Consider the following 15,783-nt stretch of genomic DNA (forward strand, 5'->3'; position numbering starts at 1 on the left):
AATGAAAAATTCTGGCCAGCTTGTACCGCGCATTGTTGACAAGAATCGTACTATCAACACCCCAGAATCCCTCCCACTCAAGCCCCACAGCCAGCCCATCTATGCTGGTTGGCTTCACACATCCAGTAAGTGTGGACAGAACACTGTTATTGATTTGTTTTATTGTGAAAACCTTCCGCCTACTAACGGGGCGGGGCTCAGTCTTACACGATGCGACTTTGATGTCGCATTGTCGTCTTCTTGTCATCTGCAAGCCTCGATCCCCATCTCCAATCACATCACAAGATGCACCAGTGATGTTGTCATGCGGCAAATGCATGCTGCATGAAAAGATATCTACATACTTTTCCGCAATGCATAATCCTAATATCGCCTATCATACCCATTTGAACTAGTTTAATCAATAGATTGTTGAGATTGATTGTTGAAATACTTTGAACGAGCGACTAAAGTCTAGAAATCGCATGCTGGCTCACTCACACTACCACAAGCGATCATGTTTTTATGTGGCGTTTGCACCTGACAGGGACCTCGACTTGAGAGACAGTACATCCAGAGGTTTTCTTCCCCTCCCTTGCAGACAGGCTTTCTGCAGACGTTGTTTTCAACACATCCACACCCTGCAAAGATCAAACAGTCCCGACCCATATGGGAAACACTGCTTCCCCTGTGGGTCGGTTCTGCCCTGCCCTGGGGCCAGAACAGTAAACCATCCCCTCGGCTATCCTTGTCCTCCATCCTTAGGTGAAAAGCAGAAAACGCTTTCAGTAGAACCACAGGGTTCGACTGCGAGACGAGGTGTCAAACATGTCTTTGTCCTGCGCTGGGAAGGTGCCAAAATGTGCCTGTTTTGAATAAGACGTACAAGATAATAACAGTGCAAATAACCTTCCTTCTGGTTATCATGGTAACCATAGCAAGGACCAATCACAGAATGTGTTGAGGATACAGGCGACACTCTATGAGTGTTATTGGAGAGCCACTCTGAGCTTAGATAGAGCTGCGCAGTAGGCAACAAGCATGCTACAAAGTAGCATGTGTCTGCTGGCTTTATAACATTCTACTCACTCATAAAAAGTCTCGGAATGTGTGTCATAACCCCCCCCCACACACACACACACACACCCACACACACACAAACACACACAGACACACGCACACACACACACAAAGACGCACAAACCCCATGTATTTCGCGCTCTTTAAAATGAATGAAGGGGCCTTGTTAGTTCATGGAGGAGGTTTTGCTAGCAATGCAAATTATGTATAATAGCCTAGCACATCATAGCATAGCATTGCTGCTGCTGCAACAGTGAGGTAGCTAGCTGCCACTGTTCCCTTAGCCAGTGGTGGATTAACGATGGCCGGACTACGTCAAACCCCAGAGAACGTTTTCTAATTGTTTAACTTGCCTTTGAAGCGCAGTGCAGTTTCCATATTTCCCAGAAACCTGAGCAGAACTTTCTACTTTGTCTTTGAGTTCAGCGCAGATGAAAGTATCTAGCCCCTCTGGGTGGCATGATAATGATATTTCCAGAGAACCAAAGAAGAGGGGACAATAATAGCACAACATTATGTAACTCACTTCTTTCATTTCATTGTCCTATTGTTGGTCTCATAAAGGGCCGTAGATTGATATTTACCTGTCAGCGCAGGGCCGGATTAGGCCCTGCGTCTTCAATACCGAAGAATAAAAATGTATATGCATTTTTGATTTTTCGATTTATGCTCTGATTTGAACACTGACTTGTACACTGATGTGTAGTCCAATTTGTATGGTAATTGTGTGGACTTTAAAACGCTGCTACTTCTTCTTATAAATTGCCAACCGTGTTAGCTATTATTCATGTTTATTAGTTAACATGAACACCATTAGTAAACAAGAACACCATTGGTACTAAATGATTACGATATCATTAGTTATCTCTTAATTAATGTTACTTAATTAACGTTAGTCAGTTAATTGTTAGTAAATGTATATTAATGCTTGAACCAATGTTAATTAATGGTCTATTATTGTTACCTTTTTTTATTTATTAAGTCGCACTTATATGTCTTTGGGAAATGGAAGCCGTTTACAATCTAAAGTGGCTTCCCTCTGCCTCTTCCTCTCCCTCTCTACATCCTACTCTCTCCTCCCCGAAGACACGGCCACTCTGCTAACTGGATCCCAGTCTCTGGCTCCGGTCAAATGATCAAAAGGACCACCGCAGTGCTCAATGAATCCGAAAGCACTTACACCGATCTACGTCATTATGCGACCGAGGATGTTGTCATGTTGATCGTTGATTTCCGAGAACGGCCCAAACAGGCGATTCCTCAGCATTAAGAGCATGTCACCAGCACTTACCATGGGCGGCCACTTAGACACTTCTAAGTCATTTCACTTAGTTTAGGAACCTTCGTAAGCAAAACAACTAAGACTAATAGACCGGAAACCTCTGTGTTTCCACAATGAGCTGGCACCCGCTGAAACCCAGGGCTCTCTGTATTTATGTCGGCCAGATTGAGATCTCCTGGACTAAATCAATGGTTGAAGTGATAATGAAACTGAGAGCACTGTGGACGCTGTTAGCACACTGTCTGCGACCGTGTGAGTACCCCTTTCCCTACACCCTCCACAAACCCTTTAATCATATTCTCATAAATCCCCCCACACCAACACACTCACCAACTTCAGTGAAGGAGTTCATTTAAATGGGGTGTAAGTCGCCAGCGAATCATGGCCAAACAAACAATAATGAGAATACTTTAATAAACCGCAGCACTGCAATATTTAGCAGAGCAATTACAGTATGTAAATCAAATCCATCTTTTATGTCTGTGAGCTACACAAACATGGTAGTCCCTCTCCCACCTCGGCACGCAGGATCAATGAGTACCACTGGACTCCAGACAGATCACAGTAAACCCTTCTAAACTTGTAAACCCAGAGTAGATATGGCGATGGTTTGGATTTCATTAAAATCAACAGTGTTTGGGCGCGTCGGTGCTTCACCGGGTAGAGCGTGTACCATTACGGCCTAGTCCTTACCGCAGCGACAGGGGTTTGATTCCTGCCCATGGTCCTTCGCTGGTCGTCTTCCCCTATATCTCCCACACCTTCCTGTCTTCCTATCTCACGATAAAAATATGTTACAGTGAAAAAATATGTGATTTCAACAACTCCCAACGTGTTACTTTAACCTCAACTCAAAGAAACATCATTCCATCGCATTCAAAGTCAAAGTCAGTCGATCGGATTTCATCCTAATACAAAAAAAACAAAAAACACAACCCACCATGCCTCCCTTTTATCAGTCTAAAGTGCTCATCCGTTGGCGCTACAGACGGGCCTGATTGCGCGGCTCGCGCTGCTCAGAAGCTGCTGCTTCCGTCAGCCCCGCTGGCGTGTCTGAAGACCCGGGCTGGAGTGGAGCGCTCCAGTGGAGTGGAGCTGGGGCAGACACCGTGCGCCCAATCACGGCCGAGACGAGACGCGCGCCGCGGTGCCTCTCCACGAGTGCACAATCACAGTGATTAGGGCTCAGTTCAGAGCTCTCAAACAATCAGGCGGACCCTCAAATAGAGCATAAGCCGCTGATTTACCCACTGCCCCCACCACCCCCCACCACCGCCCCGACACCCCCCTGCTGTGAGCTCTATTTGAAACATACGGTCGTCATTGTTGCGGCCGGTTAAGCGATGAAGGCCGTGGCGGTGTCATGCTCGGGGGGGGGGAGCGGGGGCGTACTTGCGCTCCTCCAGTGTAAGTGTAATTGCTGTGCAATTGGGAAATCATCTGGCGCGGAGCGTGACAAAACATCAAGTGACACAACGTCAAAGAAGACAATTGGCGGCCTATCGTTCAAGACGAGAACTCGACGACGCAACGGTGATGCGCTGACGGCGGTGGTTTTATGAGGGCCTGATACTCTCCCGCGTTGCTGGACTGGTTGGTCGAGGACGGTGAACCACGGATGACACCATGAATGGCTAATGACACCATGAATGGCTAATGACGCCGTGAATGGCTAATGACACCGTGAATGGCTAATGACTCACTCCAACGCATTGAGTTATTATTCAGCCATCAAACAAAGTATGGCAAAAAGTGCAGCGTTGTTATTAAGTTTATTTGTTATTCACCATCCAAATGTAATCAACCCGACTTCCCCTTGCACTGATTGCATTAGTGTGTGTCTGCAGACAACATGTCCGCCCTGGCAGGTTTAACTTTCCCACTCATCGCGTCGTAACATGTCCGTCTGTGCCTCCACCCCCTTGTACACAGCCTATCAAAGATCAACCCACGGCTGGCCGCCCTGTTTACAAAACCAACTTAATAACGTTTCCTTTAGTTTACTATTTTTGGTCAAGCCGTTGCGCCCAGGAATCCACCTTCTGACACGAAATAGCTAGTATTGAAACGACTGAAATAGCTCTGAAGGTCATGTGTAGTCACCCTGTTTCTTGGGGATACTGCTGCTGTATATTTATCCCTTGACTGGCGAATACTACGCAGCACTATCAGCTTCTGAAGGCAAAGGAAGCACCACTCACCTTTGCACTGATTCGTGTTCTTATCCAAGATGGCCTTTGTTGACACGATTTTCCCGTAGCTGCAAAACAAAAAAAAACAGAAAGGAGACAAATATGAGGTGAAAAAACATCCAACAGGGTAATTCTGTGCGGCTGAAACACGGTAGAAAAGAGATGCATCTGTTAATGAACATCTAATGCCTGGCAGTCTCAAGTCGTGTCAGAGAGTTGTTGACTCGCTGACGCAGTTAATCAAACCAAACACACAATTTCATGACTGATGAATTATGAACGATGCAGTAATGTACCGGGGCTACTCCCAGGCTTCCAAATGTATTTATTTCTTGTTTCCCGGACAATAATTCCAATTCAACAAACTGACTTCCCCCCCCCCCCCCAAAAAAGACCTCAAAACACACACTCGCTCTGGTCCATAGACAATAACATGTATGAACCGAATTCATCTTTAGAAATATAAATCAATCCGACGATTGTCGGATTAGAGCGTCTTAGAGTACCAGATTAAGCGCTATATAAATTTCATTTATTATTATGATTATTATTATTATTGTGACATCTTTGAATAAAACATCACTCCCCCTACAACGTCTGTTCTTAACGACGCTTCGCTCTCGCTCTCCCACTATTTGGTGCGATATTATTTCTCGTTTGTTCTGGCCTTGTTGTTGATTCTCCAGATCCCCTGCTGAGAGGTTAGAGAGTTTCTTATCATGTATCTTCCCTTGGTGAGAGAGAGAGAAAGAGAGAGATGGAGGGAGAGAGCGAGAGAGAGAGAATGAACACACCCCAGAAAGGAGGGCATATGGGCGTATTAAATAGAAACACCCAGTTTCGCTATTGTGGTTATTCAGAGTTCATCAGAGTAGACATTTTGTGTTGACAGTTTGCATGAACTCCATATTTCCAATATTGCGATGGACTCGACTGTGGAGCAACAGAAGGCAGATTTCAGACGGGCGATAGGTGGTGCTAGATCCCAGAGAGCTACAGGCTGAAGGAAAGAGAGGAACCAAGGATGCTGATTGGTTTGACGAGGGCACAACTATGTACTTGGATGGCTGCCTGCCACTTTATGGGCCTTTTTTAATTAATGTTTTAACACTGCTGCACCCTCACAGACTTACCGTCTGACTGAGCGACGAGCTGGCTGACTGGCGAGATCTACCCAGCGACTGGCTGAACGACTAGCTGACTGGCTGCCTTGCTGACTGGCTGGCCTACCGACCGACTGACTAATTGATTTGCCTCTGCCAGCCTGGAAATGAATTACCTTCTCCGACTGATAAGAAGAAGGAGAAGGAGAAAAACAAAAGCCAAGAGGAATGTAGGTGGGAAAGAAAGCGAGAGAGAGAGAGAGAGAGAGAGAGAGAGAGAGAGAGAGAGAGAGAGAGAGAGTGAGTGAGTGAGTGAGTGAGTGAGTGAGTGAGTGAGTGAGTGAGTGAGTGAGTGAGAGAGAGAGAGAGAGAGAGAGAGATAGATAGAGAGATAGATGGGGAGAGAGAGAGAGAGAGAGAGAGAGAGAGGGTTAACCCACCACAGAGAGGGGAGCACTGGCAGAAGAGGAGAAGGTGGAAGGAGAAACAAGGAAAGCACATTGAGGAGAGATTAAGAGATGACGGGCACAGGCGACGAGTGACGGGAGGAGGAGAGGGGAGGTTTTCTTTTTTTAACAGCCAGGGAGCGATGGAGTGATAGAACAGGGAGGAGGGGTGTTTAATAAAGAAGAGATCATTAAACTGTCACCGGCTTGAGAGCGAGTCTGTCGGCCCAACTGTTTCCGTCAATGGGGGAGTGGGGGGGAGAGGGGGGGGGGGGGGAGACGGGAAAGGGGGAGTAGGGGGAGGGGGTGGAGAGAGACATGAACTCATCTGACAGGCTCACATCAAGCTCGCCCCGAGACGCGGGAGAACTTTGAAACTAAGACATGAGAAAGCGGTCTTAAAGAGGCTGTGATCTCCTAACGTGACAGCCCTCCCCCCCCTCCCTGCCCCCTCCCTACGCCACCGCCGTTCCCAGTACCACCATGTGCTCCCGGAGCTGAACCCTCACCCAGAGTCCACGCGGGATTTCAGAGGATATTTGAGAGTAATGACTTTGGATTTTTGACAGTTTAATAAAACACACAAACACACACACAAGCACGCACACACGAATACCCTAAAATAAATGGAATCGTTAATCCCGGTGACCTTGTTTGCGCCGCCTGGGCCGGGCGGTAAACAAGGCCTTCATCCCCAGGCCCGGGAAGCAGCCCAGAGCTCCCCGGCACAGGGAAAACAAGATGTTTCATCAAAGCCCGGCACGCACCCACGCAGGCACGCACAGAAACACACGCACCCACCCAAGCACACACACACACCAACCCACACATACACCAACCCACAAACGCACACGCATACCAACCCACCCACACATACACGCCAACCCACACACACACACGTATACACGCACACACCCACGCACACAGCCACACACGCACACACATCCATGCACGCACCCACCCCGTACATACACACAGACCCACCCACGCACTCAGGCACACATAAACTTCCATGCACACCCATGCACACAGACACACACGCACGTATAGAAGTACCCACCCACGCACTCAGGCATGCAAAAACACACACATGCATGCATGTATACACGCACACAACCCCGCAGCAACCCACACACACATGCACACATGCAAAAACAAACGCATAGACACCATCCTGCACGCACACAGGCAAACATACACACACACAAAGGCAGAGGGAGACAGAGAGAGAGAGAGAGAGAGAGAGAGAGAGAGAGAGAGAGAGAGAGAGAGAGAGAGAGAGAGAGAGAGAGACAGAGACAGAGAGAGAGAGAGGGAGGGGGAGGGGGAGAGGGAGAGGGAGAGAGAGAGAGAGAGAGAGAGAGAGAGAGAGAGAGAGAGAGAGAGAGAGAGAGAGAGAAAAAAAACACTGGAGCGGTAATCACATACCTACACTACAAAATCTGCCGGTATGAAGGCTTCTGAATGCATGCCACTGCTGTACCTATTTAAACATCATTATCGTTCAAGTGCATTGTGGTGTATCAGTATGGTCTATGTTGAAAATGTAGGTAAACAAAGCTGGGACATCGTATTCCTATACTCTTTCAAGAATTATTCTTGATTGATCGAATTTGCCACGTTTCTACACATGCAATAGAAACGTGACAAATTGGGTGAGGATCTAGTTAATAACATTGTACCCCCTGTGTGATACAATTCCCCCAAGCTTGTTTAGATGTGTTTGTTTATGTGTGTGTGCGTGTGTGCAAACCTGCTCGTGTTCATTTTTGCATCGTAATCTACTTGCACACCACAGATAGCATTGTTGAGATCTATTTCCCCCCAGAATGTTATAAAAAAACGTTTTTTTTACGATCTTCCAGCTCTTCCATATTCAACAGTTTACCGTCTTTACAGGCAACATCATCCTCCCCTGCAGATGTTATCCACGGGCTCCCTCTGGGCTGAACATTAGGGTTCCCACTCTATACGGGCTGGGGGTCTCTCAGGGGACGCAGCAGATCCGTGGAAGCTGAGGAGCTGTTTGTTGGATCCGGGCTCCCTGGGACTACGGAGCAAGGTGTCCTTGAGCATAACACCCAACTTACTGTTCCAACTGTTCACCATGTGAGCTGGCTGTCAGCTCTCGAAGGTCTCCGCTGCCGCTATAAGCGCCATACTAACGTATGGGGTTCATGTGAGGCCTGTGCGTTGTAAAAGCTCTTTTAAGGAAACACAAATTGTTAAGAGAAGGACGGTGGAAATGCAGCTCGCTTAACATCCACCCCCGCATCCAGCGGGTATCGTTATGTGTAGATGCAGAACCTTGTTTCATTGTTATGCAGGTGATACTGCTCTGACTCCAGCTCTACCCTAATGACTTACCGGGCTCAGGAAATGCCAAAACACAACATTAAATGTTGAGCAGCCCAGCATTCTCGAGGCTAATGGAAATAAGATGGAGATCACATTACAAAGGGCCAACTGGGTTACAACGCAGCATTCTGACGTCTTTAGGTCGTCTGGCAACGGACAAATGTGAACAAGAGGCTGAACGAGAGGCATTGAGTGTCCGCGACGACTAGAAAAATCTGAATTCAAAAGCCATGTTTCCATGGCAGATCAGTGGGGAGACCCTCGCCTCATCCGGGAGAGAATTATCTCCAGAATCAGGGCGATTTCGTCTCTTCTCAAACTGCCAACGAGAGACACTTGAGTGTTATCGTAATCTGTGTTTGGCCGGTGTCAACGTGGACGATCGGATGTCTATCTACGATCTACACTTTGTGCTAAAGGCGGGGCTGGATCTCTGGCCCAAAAGAACAAAGTTCAGTAAATAATAAAGTGAAACTCTCCATACTGAAACCTTGGCATCATTACGCTGGCTCACCCCCTCCCCCCTCCATTTCGTTCCACAATTATTCTTCCAAAATGTTTTTTTTTGAAGTTCCGCATGGTCCACCCTCCTGGCTGCGTTTCAGGACTCCTAATCCCCTACAACACTGCTAGGCCAACCAGGCCCACCCACCACAAGCAGATAGCCATCAAACATTCTTCGCCAAAACTATTCAGCTATATGGCTGTTCTCTGGCGGCATGATACAATAGTGCAATAGTCTCCCTGAATGCTTAAGAACCACAGATTTATGAACTGACATAAAACCTATGAGCATCATGGTGATTCAACTGCTTTTGGATGTATCATTTGCTTATATTTATACCATTTGTATGGTAGATGTTTATATGATAAGCTTGCGATTAATGTACACACTTATTATATGTTGTACGTCCTTGCTCTTAAAAATAATACTAAGCATCGTATAGCATCTTATCCTAGCTATCTTTGTTGTATAGAGAATGGGTTCATCTAACAATTGTAAGTGCTTGGCACTTGTTTCTATGAATATCTTTACTGAAGTGACATATATTGTTTCTCTTCTTCTGACAAATGTACTTATTGCCTTAAATGTTAATGGTTATGATAATATATACCTTCAATCCGTATGAAAGTTATGTCAATTCTGACGTAGACTGAATGTATGTATAGATAAAACAAAGATTAAAAGTAACTTGACGTTCTGTTTCTGTGGCTTCTAGTTGTTGTCTTCCGGGGCTTTTGAAGTGCCGCACTCGCGTGCTAACTCGCACTAACTCGGTCGCGTTTAAAGTTCTATAAATAAGCTTGAGAACCCAAGCAGCTGGACTTCATGAATTCAGCGGATAAAAAAGAGAGGGAAGCGAGAGGCGTGCAAGAGATTAGTGAGGAGGGGAAAAACAACCTCAATCCAATCTCAACAGTGCAACAACAGTCCCAAAGGTCACAGGGAAGGTCATTCAACGGCAAAATTGCATTTTCTCCCAACCAGCTTCTGTATTCCACTATTGTGAGGAAAATGACCCCGAGTGGTGAGGGAGGATTGGTAGAATTACAAAAATACAGAATGGGTTTCATTCTGATTGAGTCCAGCTGAATCCTAGGAGCCGGCCCTCACGGTTCTCCTCCCGTCTCTCTCTCCTTTTAATTTATTTCTTGTTCTCTCGCTCCCGCTTTTGTCTTCAATGGTTCCAGCAGCTGCCCAGAGCAGGTTGAAATATCTTTGACCTGCACTTGAACCAATGGCAGTGTCACATGAGACTCTCCGAAAATCTTTTCAAATACATTAAACATGCACAAGAGAGTGGAAGAGAGAGAGAGAGAGAGAGAGAGAGAGAGAGAGAGAGAGAGAGAGAGAGAGAGAGAGAGAAGCAGACGGTAAGGCTTGGCACTCCACTATTCTATTGCTTTTCAATGGTGCCATCATCACACACGTACACACTTATGTGCGTATGAACCTATCAACCTGATCAACCAGTGAAACTGAGGGGTTCACATTAACGCAAACAAACTAATCGGCCAAAGTGATTCTCTAGTGGAAACCTTTTTCATTTATTTATTTTTTGCTGTTGTTTCACTAGTTGATATGTTGTATTGAGAGTCGTATTGAGGCGTAATTGACACAACGGGAACAAGCAAGCAAGCAAACAAACATCTAGCAACGGTACCCGTGTAGCTTTGTAAACCAACCTGAACAATATTTTGACTGTTTGATTTCCCCTTGGTCTTGTTTGTAATTAATTTAGTCCTGCACTAAGCCACTACTGCCTCAGAACCCATCTGTGTAGGGCTAGATGTTCTGCTTTGTCATTTCTGTTTCACTTTCTTCCTAGGAAAGGAATCAATGTCTTTGGACAATAACTCCCCTGTGAGCTAGGACATGTATTTTGTGTTCCTCATTGTAAGGGCAATGCTAGAGAACAGAGCACATACATGTGCTCATACATATAGGAAAATGTAAACAGGTGATAAAGAGTGTAAAAAATTCACACACCTAAGATCGGAGGCCATTCAAACAACACACCACATTGTACCGTGGTTTCCCATGTCAATTGAAGCACTGCATTAGTCAATGGGGCTTGTACATCAGAATGCATTATGGGGATTGTGGTTGCCGATACTAAAATACCATATTTTGAGAGGAAAAAATCCTCAAAAAAATCCATGATCTAGCCAAACAATACTATAACCTTGGCTAATGAAAACTCTTTTGCCAAGCGTAGCATGAGAAACTCTCTGCCAGTTTCAAAACACAACAACGTCTCCCACCATAATGGCATATCATTTCAACATGAATTATTAAACAACAATCGTTGCGATGTGATATCGCACAGGACAAGCCCTATTGGCTACCAGCAGGTGGTGGTGGTGGTGGCAGCTGTGTCTGGGTGCCAGAGACAGAGGTCTGTGATAGTCCCTGCTGTTAGCTCCATTGCCCTGGTGTTGGTGTTTCGGGGAAATCTGTCGCACAAGGAATTCAGTGGCTGAGCACTGTTGCTGGTTTACCGAAATAATAGTTGAACCATAATTCTTTAGGATTTTAAATAACGCCCTCTGTCGGCTGCACCTGGTATCATGGGATTTTGCATCTCCTTCCTCCGTTTACACACTGGCTTGGCTTCCGGTTAAACCCTTCCACAAATAAGGTTTGTCTACGTCCGTTCCTATTTGACTCAATTATTTAGCGCCGATCACAGTACAAGAACCAATTGAGTGCCTGGGATGAATGACTGAAATATTGTGGGTCCCAATCATCCCACACACTTAGCCGATCAGAGAATTTCACCTGCCAAGTGGTTAGGAGTTAAATAGACAATTATGTCCAAAAGCCAATTTTCCTAACCCTCATTGGAGGGCTTAAACTTTGGGATCGGGCTTCGGCCATTATAATGTGTGGTTGACCGCATTTGGTCTCAATAAGGAAGTATTTCGATTTTTCATTAATCACACTTTGACAATGATGGCCTATTGGCTTATTTTTCCAGGAGAGGACAAACATCGTACACTGCGGGTTCCCAAAGAGTTGTTGCATTCGTTTCAAGAGTTCACCACAAATAGCTGTCCATTTTCAAAATAACATTTTCGGATCAAACGAGGTAACGAGGTACCCTGGGGTTTGCGTTTTCGTAGGAATGTATTTACAATTAGTACGTGTCTCATGTCAATAAACATTTGCAATCGCTGCTAAAAACACATTCAGACTCCAATGTATTTCAAAAGAACAGTGATTCGATAAAAGATTTCACATCATTAAAGAATGTTTAGATACTGACTACTTTTTTGCATTATGTGTGTTTGTCTTTGTGAACGGTTCATTCATCACATTCATTCATGTGCTGCGACCTCATTTGTGTAGGCTTTTTATTACCGTGTCCATTTGTGTTGTATCCCATACATCTGTCTCATAAATCATCAAGACGTGAAAGGGTTTCAAGTCCATATGTATGCCTCTGTATTTGGATTCTGCTATTTTGTCTTGTTGCACACGCGCGCACGTACACACACACACACACACACACACACACACACACACACACACACAGACAGACAGACAGACAGACAGACAGACGTGCGATCACATACAAACACACACACACACACACACACACACACACACACACACACACACACACACACACCAAGGCCGACAGACAAACGAACAGACAGACGAACAGAGACACACACAGAGAGACACACACACACACACACACACACACACACACGCACACACACACACACACACACACACACACACACACACACACACACACACACACACACACACACACACACACACACAAACACACAAACACACAGACCACCAGCTAGAGAGAGAAAGAGAGAGAGAGAAAGAGAGGAATCCACTGAGGAGGCTTCTTGTGAAGCGCTAGCATTCCAACGTGTCCTTTAGCATCTTTCAGCCACAAAGTATGGAAGAAAAGGGAGCTGACATTCTGGAGCCTTTCACTGTGATGAGAATGTAATGTGCCGTGAATGTAGCCAGACTCTCATTTCTCTGCTTTTTTTTAAAGGCTACACTGAACAGGGCTCCTAAAGAAAGTCGCTACGGCTAGTCGCTAAGCGGATTCCAGAATTAGTGGCATTAAAGATAACAGACTAGCATGGGGGAGATAGGTGTACTTTTCTCTTTTTTCTTTCATAAACGTATCACCGTGTTATGAATGGATATCCTAATGTGAGGATATTAACATACGTGTTCACACGAGGCGTGTCCGTGTGTGGTAGATGGCGTGTAAGAAACCCAGAGTGGTATTAAAATGATCGAAACAGTGAGCAGAGAATCATGAGAAGTTACAGTTTGGTTTGACTCGCGCGACGAGGCTGGAATTAAAAGACCATCGTAAAGAAGTTCATTAAACCTCTATTCGCCACACTCGTTGCCTTCCAGGGTTTCCAATTACATGTATTAATACTATCATTTATTCATAAGACATTTTCATTTGGCTCCTGTTGGAAACTTTATAAAAAGTGCCAGTTTGAAAGTTCATAAAGATAGCTATCTTTTCAGACGGGAAAAGCACTTCCTTCCCTGCAATAATTACCAAAAATTATTTGAAACGAAATATTACAAAGGTACATTTCTTTTGAATCTGCTAAATATAAATTCCTTCAAATATAGATTACTTAAAATAACATATATAAGGCCATTAGCTTGAAAGACGGTTAACAAACTAACCTAACGAGGTAGATTTACTTCGGATCATGTAAGAAAATAAAAAAGCCAAATCCACTGTCCGGAGGGTGTTTTATAGCATGCCTTGGGTCGGTCTGTCCTGAATTTCCGAGATTAACTCATCATCATAAACCTGTGAAGCAATTTAATTTAATTAATACCTCAGAACTGTCTTAAACATTAAGCCGTCCGAAATCATACAACCCCGACAATATGAAGCCATAGATGAGAAATAGAGGTAACAGAAATGAGAGACAGACGGACAGAAAGACAGAGGGATAGATGGACAGACAGAAAGAGAGAGAGACAGATGAAGCAACAGGGTGAGCAAGACAACAGATTAGAGGGAGAGGATGACTTTGTGGCGAAAGAAAGATAGAGAAAGAGAGAGACAGAAGGAGACTGAGACAAAGAGAGAGAGAGAGGGAGGGAGAGAGACAGAGAGAGAGAGACAGAGAAAAAGAGAGCCAGAGATAGACAGAGAGAGAGGGAGAGGGAGAGAGAGGGAGAGAGACAGAGAGAGGGAGAAAGAGGGAGTGAGAGAAAGAGAGTGAAAGACAGACAGACAGACAGATCGAAAGAGAGACGGATAAGGAGAGACAGAGAGCAAGAGAGAGACAGAGAGCAAGAGAGAAAGAGAGACAGAGCAAAAGAAAGAGAGAGAGAGAGAGAGAGAGAGAGAGAGAGAGAGAGAGAGAGAGAGAGAGAGAGAGAGAGAGAGAGAGAGAGTGACAGAGGGAGAGAGACAGACCCACAGATCGAGACAGCGAGATAAGGAGAGAGACAGAGAAAGAGAGAGAGAAGAGAGAAAAAGAGAGAGAGATAAATTGCCCTTGCTCTCTGCTTTGGATTCCAGAAGCGTTCCAGGCCGTCCCCAGACATTAAAAGTGTGTCCATAGTTTGGGCGGTCGGGGGAGTGATTGGAAATGTCAGCTGACAACAGCACTTTTTGCTGACACTCTGGGAACTGGCACTGAGACCAAGACATGGTTGGGGTGCTGGCGTGTGTGCGCGCATATATGTATATGTGTGTGTGTGTTTGCGTGAGTGTGTTTGTGAGTGTGTGTGTGTGTGTGTGCATGTGTGTGTGTATGTGTGTGTGTGTGTGTGTGTGTGTGTGTGTGTGTGTGTGTGTGTGTGCGTGCGTGTGTGTGCGTGTGTGTGTGTGTGTGTGTGCGCGAGTTAGGTGCGGTGGTGGATGGATTGATAAGGGAAGGGGGCAAAGCAGAATGGTTGACTCTTGGTGACAGTAGGAATGAGAAGGACATTGAGATAGTACCTTGTCTGTTTGTGTGTCTGTTCGGTGTGTGTGTCTGTGTGTGTGCAAGTCTGTGCTCGAGGGTGTGTGTTTATGTGCGTGTGTCTGTCTGTTTGTGCGTGTGTGTTTGTGTGCTTGAATGTGTGTCTGGCTCAATAAAGAATGAGCCTGTAAGGAGTGGCTATCCTGTATCTTCTATGCATTTCTATAAGTTTAGTAACTTAGTAAGCATTGCAGATATTACATGGTTGAAGTACAATGGGACTACTTTCTTGGGCATATATCCACAGGGAGCAACCTAACCTTAACAAGAATCTGATGGTCTTGTACCATTCATCTGTCATCGTTGTACTAATGCCCGACACGTTACTGTAACCAAATAACTGCCTTTTTCTGTTTTGGGGTTTGTTTTTTGTTTATTGTTGTCTTATACTTTTCTATAAAATTCAACAAAGCACTTACAAAATAATAATGTGAGCATCACAAACCCACACAAACGCGCGCAAGCACACTCACTCACACACACAAACACACACTCACACACACACACACACACACACACACACACACACACACACACACACACACACACACACACACACACACACACACACACACAATCAAGCCATCACACACCCATCTCTGGCACCATCTCCCACCAAAACCCCGTCCCCCACCACTTCCCCCCCCAGTGCACCCATCACTCTCCCCTACTGACCTTTTCCCAAATGTTACTGGCTGCTTGGCACACTGACTGCCCCTCTAATGACACCTTTATTGGCCCTCGTTTGTCACAGGCCCTCTGCTGTGTGCCCGGGGGCGACTGGGAAACCGCAGCAGCTTGGTGGCCGCCAAGCCACCGGCCACTACCAGGTCGGTCCACTAGGGGCACTC

General features: G+C 45.6%; 1 protein-coding gene across 1 annotated transcript in view; it reads right to left on the reverse strand.

Annotated features, from left to right (window-relative positions):
- LOC115553647 (RNA-binding motif, single-stranded-interacting protein 3) overlaps window positions 1-15,783 on the reverse strand; it is a 127,206-nt gene that overhangs the window by 72,355 nt on the left and 39,068 nt on the right. Inside the window, 1 exon segment of the mRNA XM_030370079.1 lies at window positions 4,543-4,601. Coding sequence (XP_030225939.1) covers window positions 4,543-4,601 — 59 coding nt within the window.

Source organism: Gadus morhua, chromosome 11 (genome assembly GCF_902167405.1).
Source record: "Gadus morhua chromosome 11, gadMor3.0, whole genome shotgun sequence".
Classification (NCBI taxonomy): domain Eukaryota; kingdom Metazoa; phylum Chordata; class Actinopteri; order Gadiformes; family Gadidae; genus Gadus; species Gadus morhua.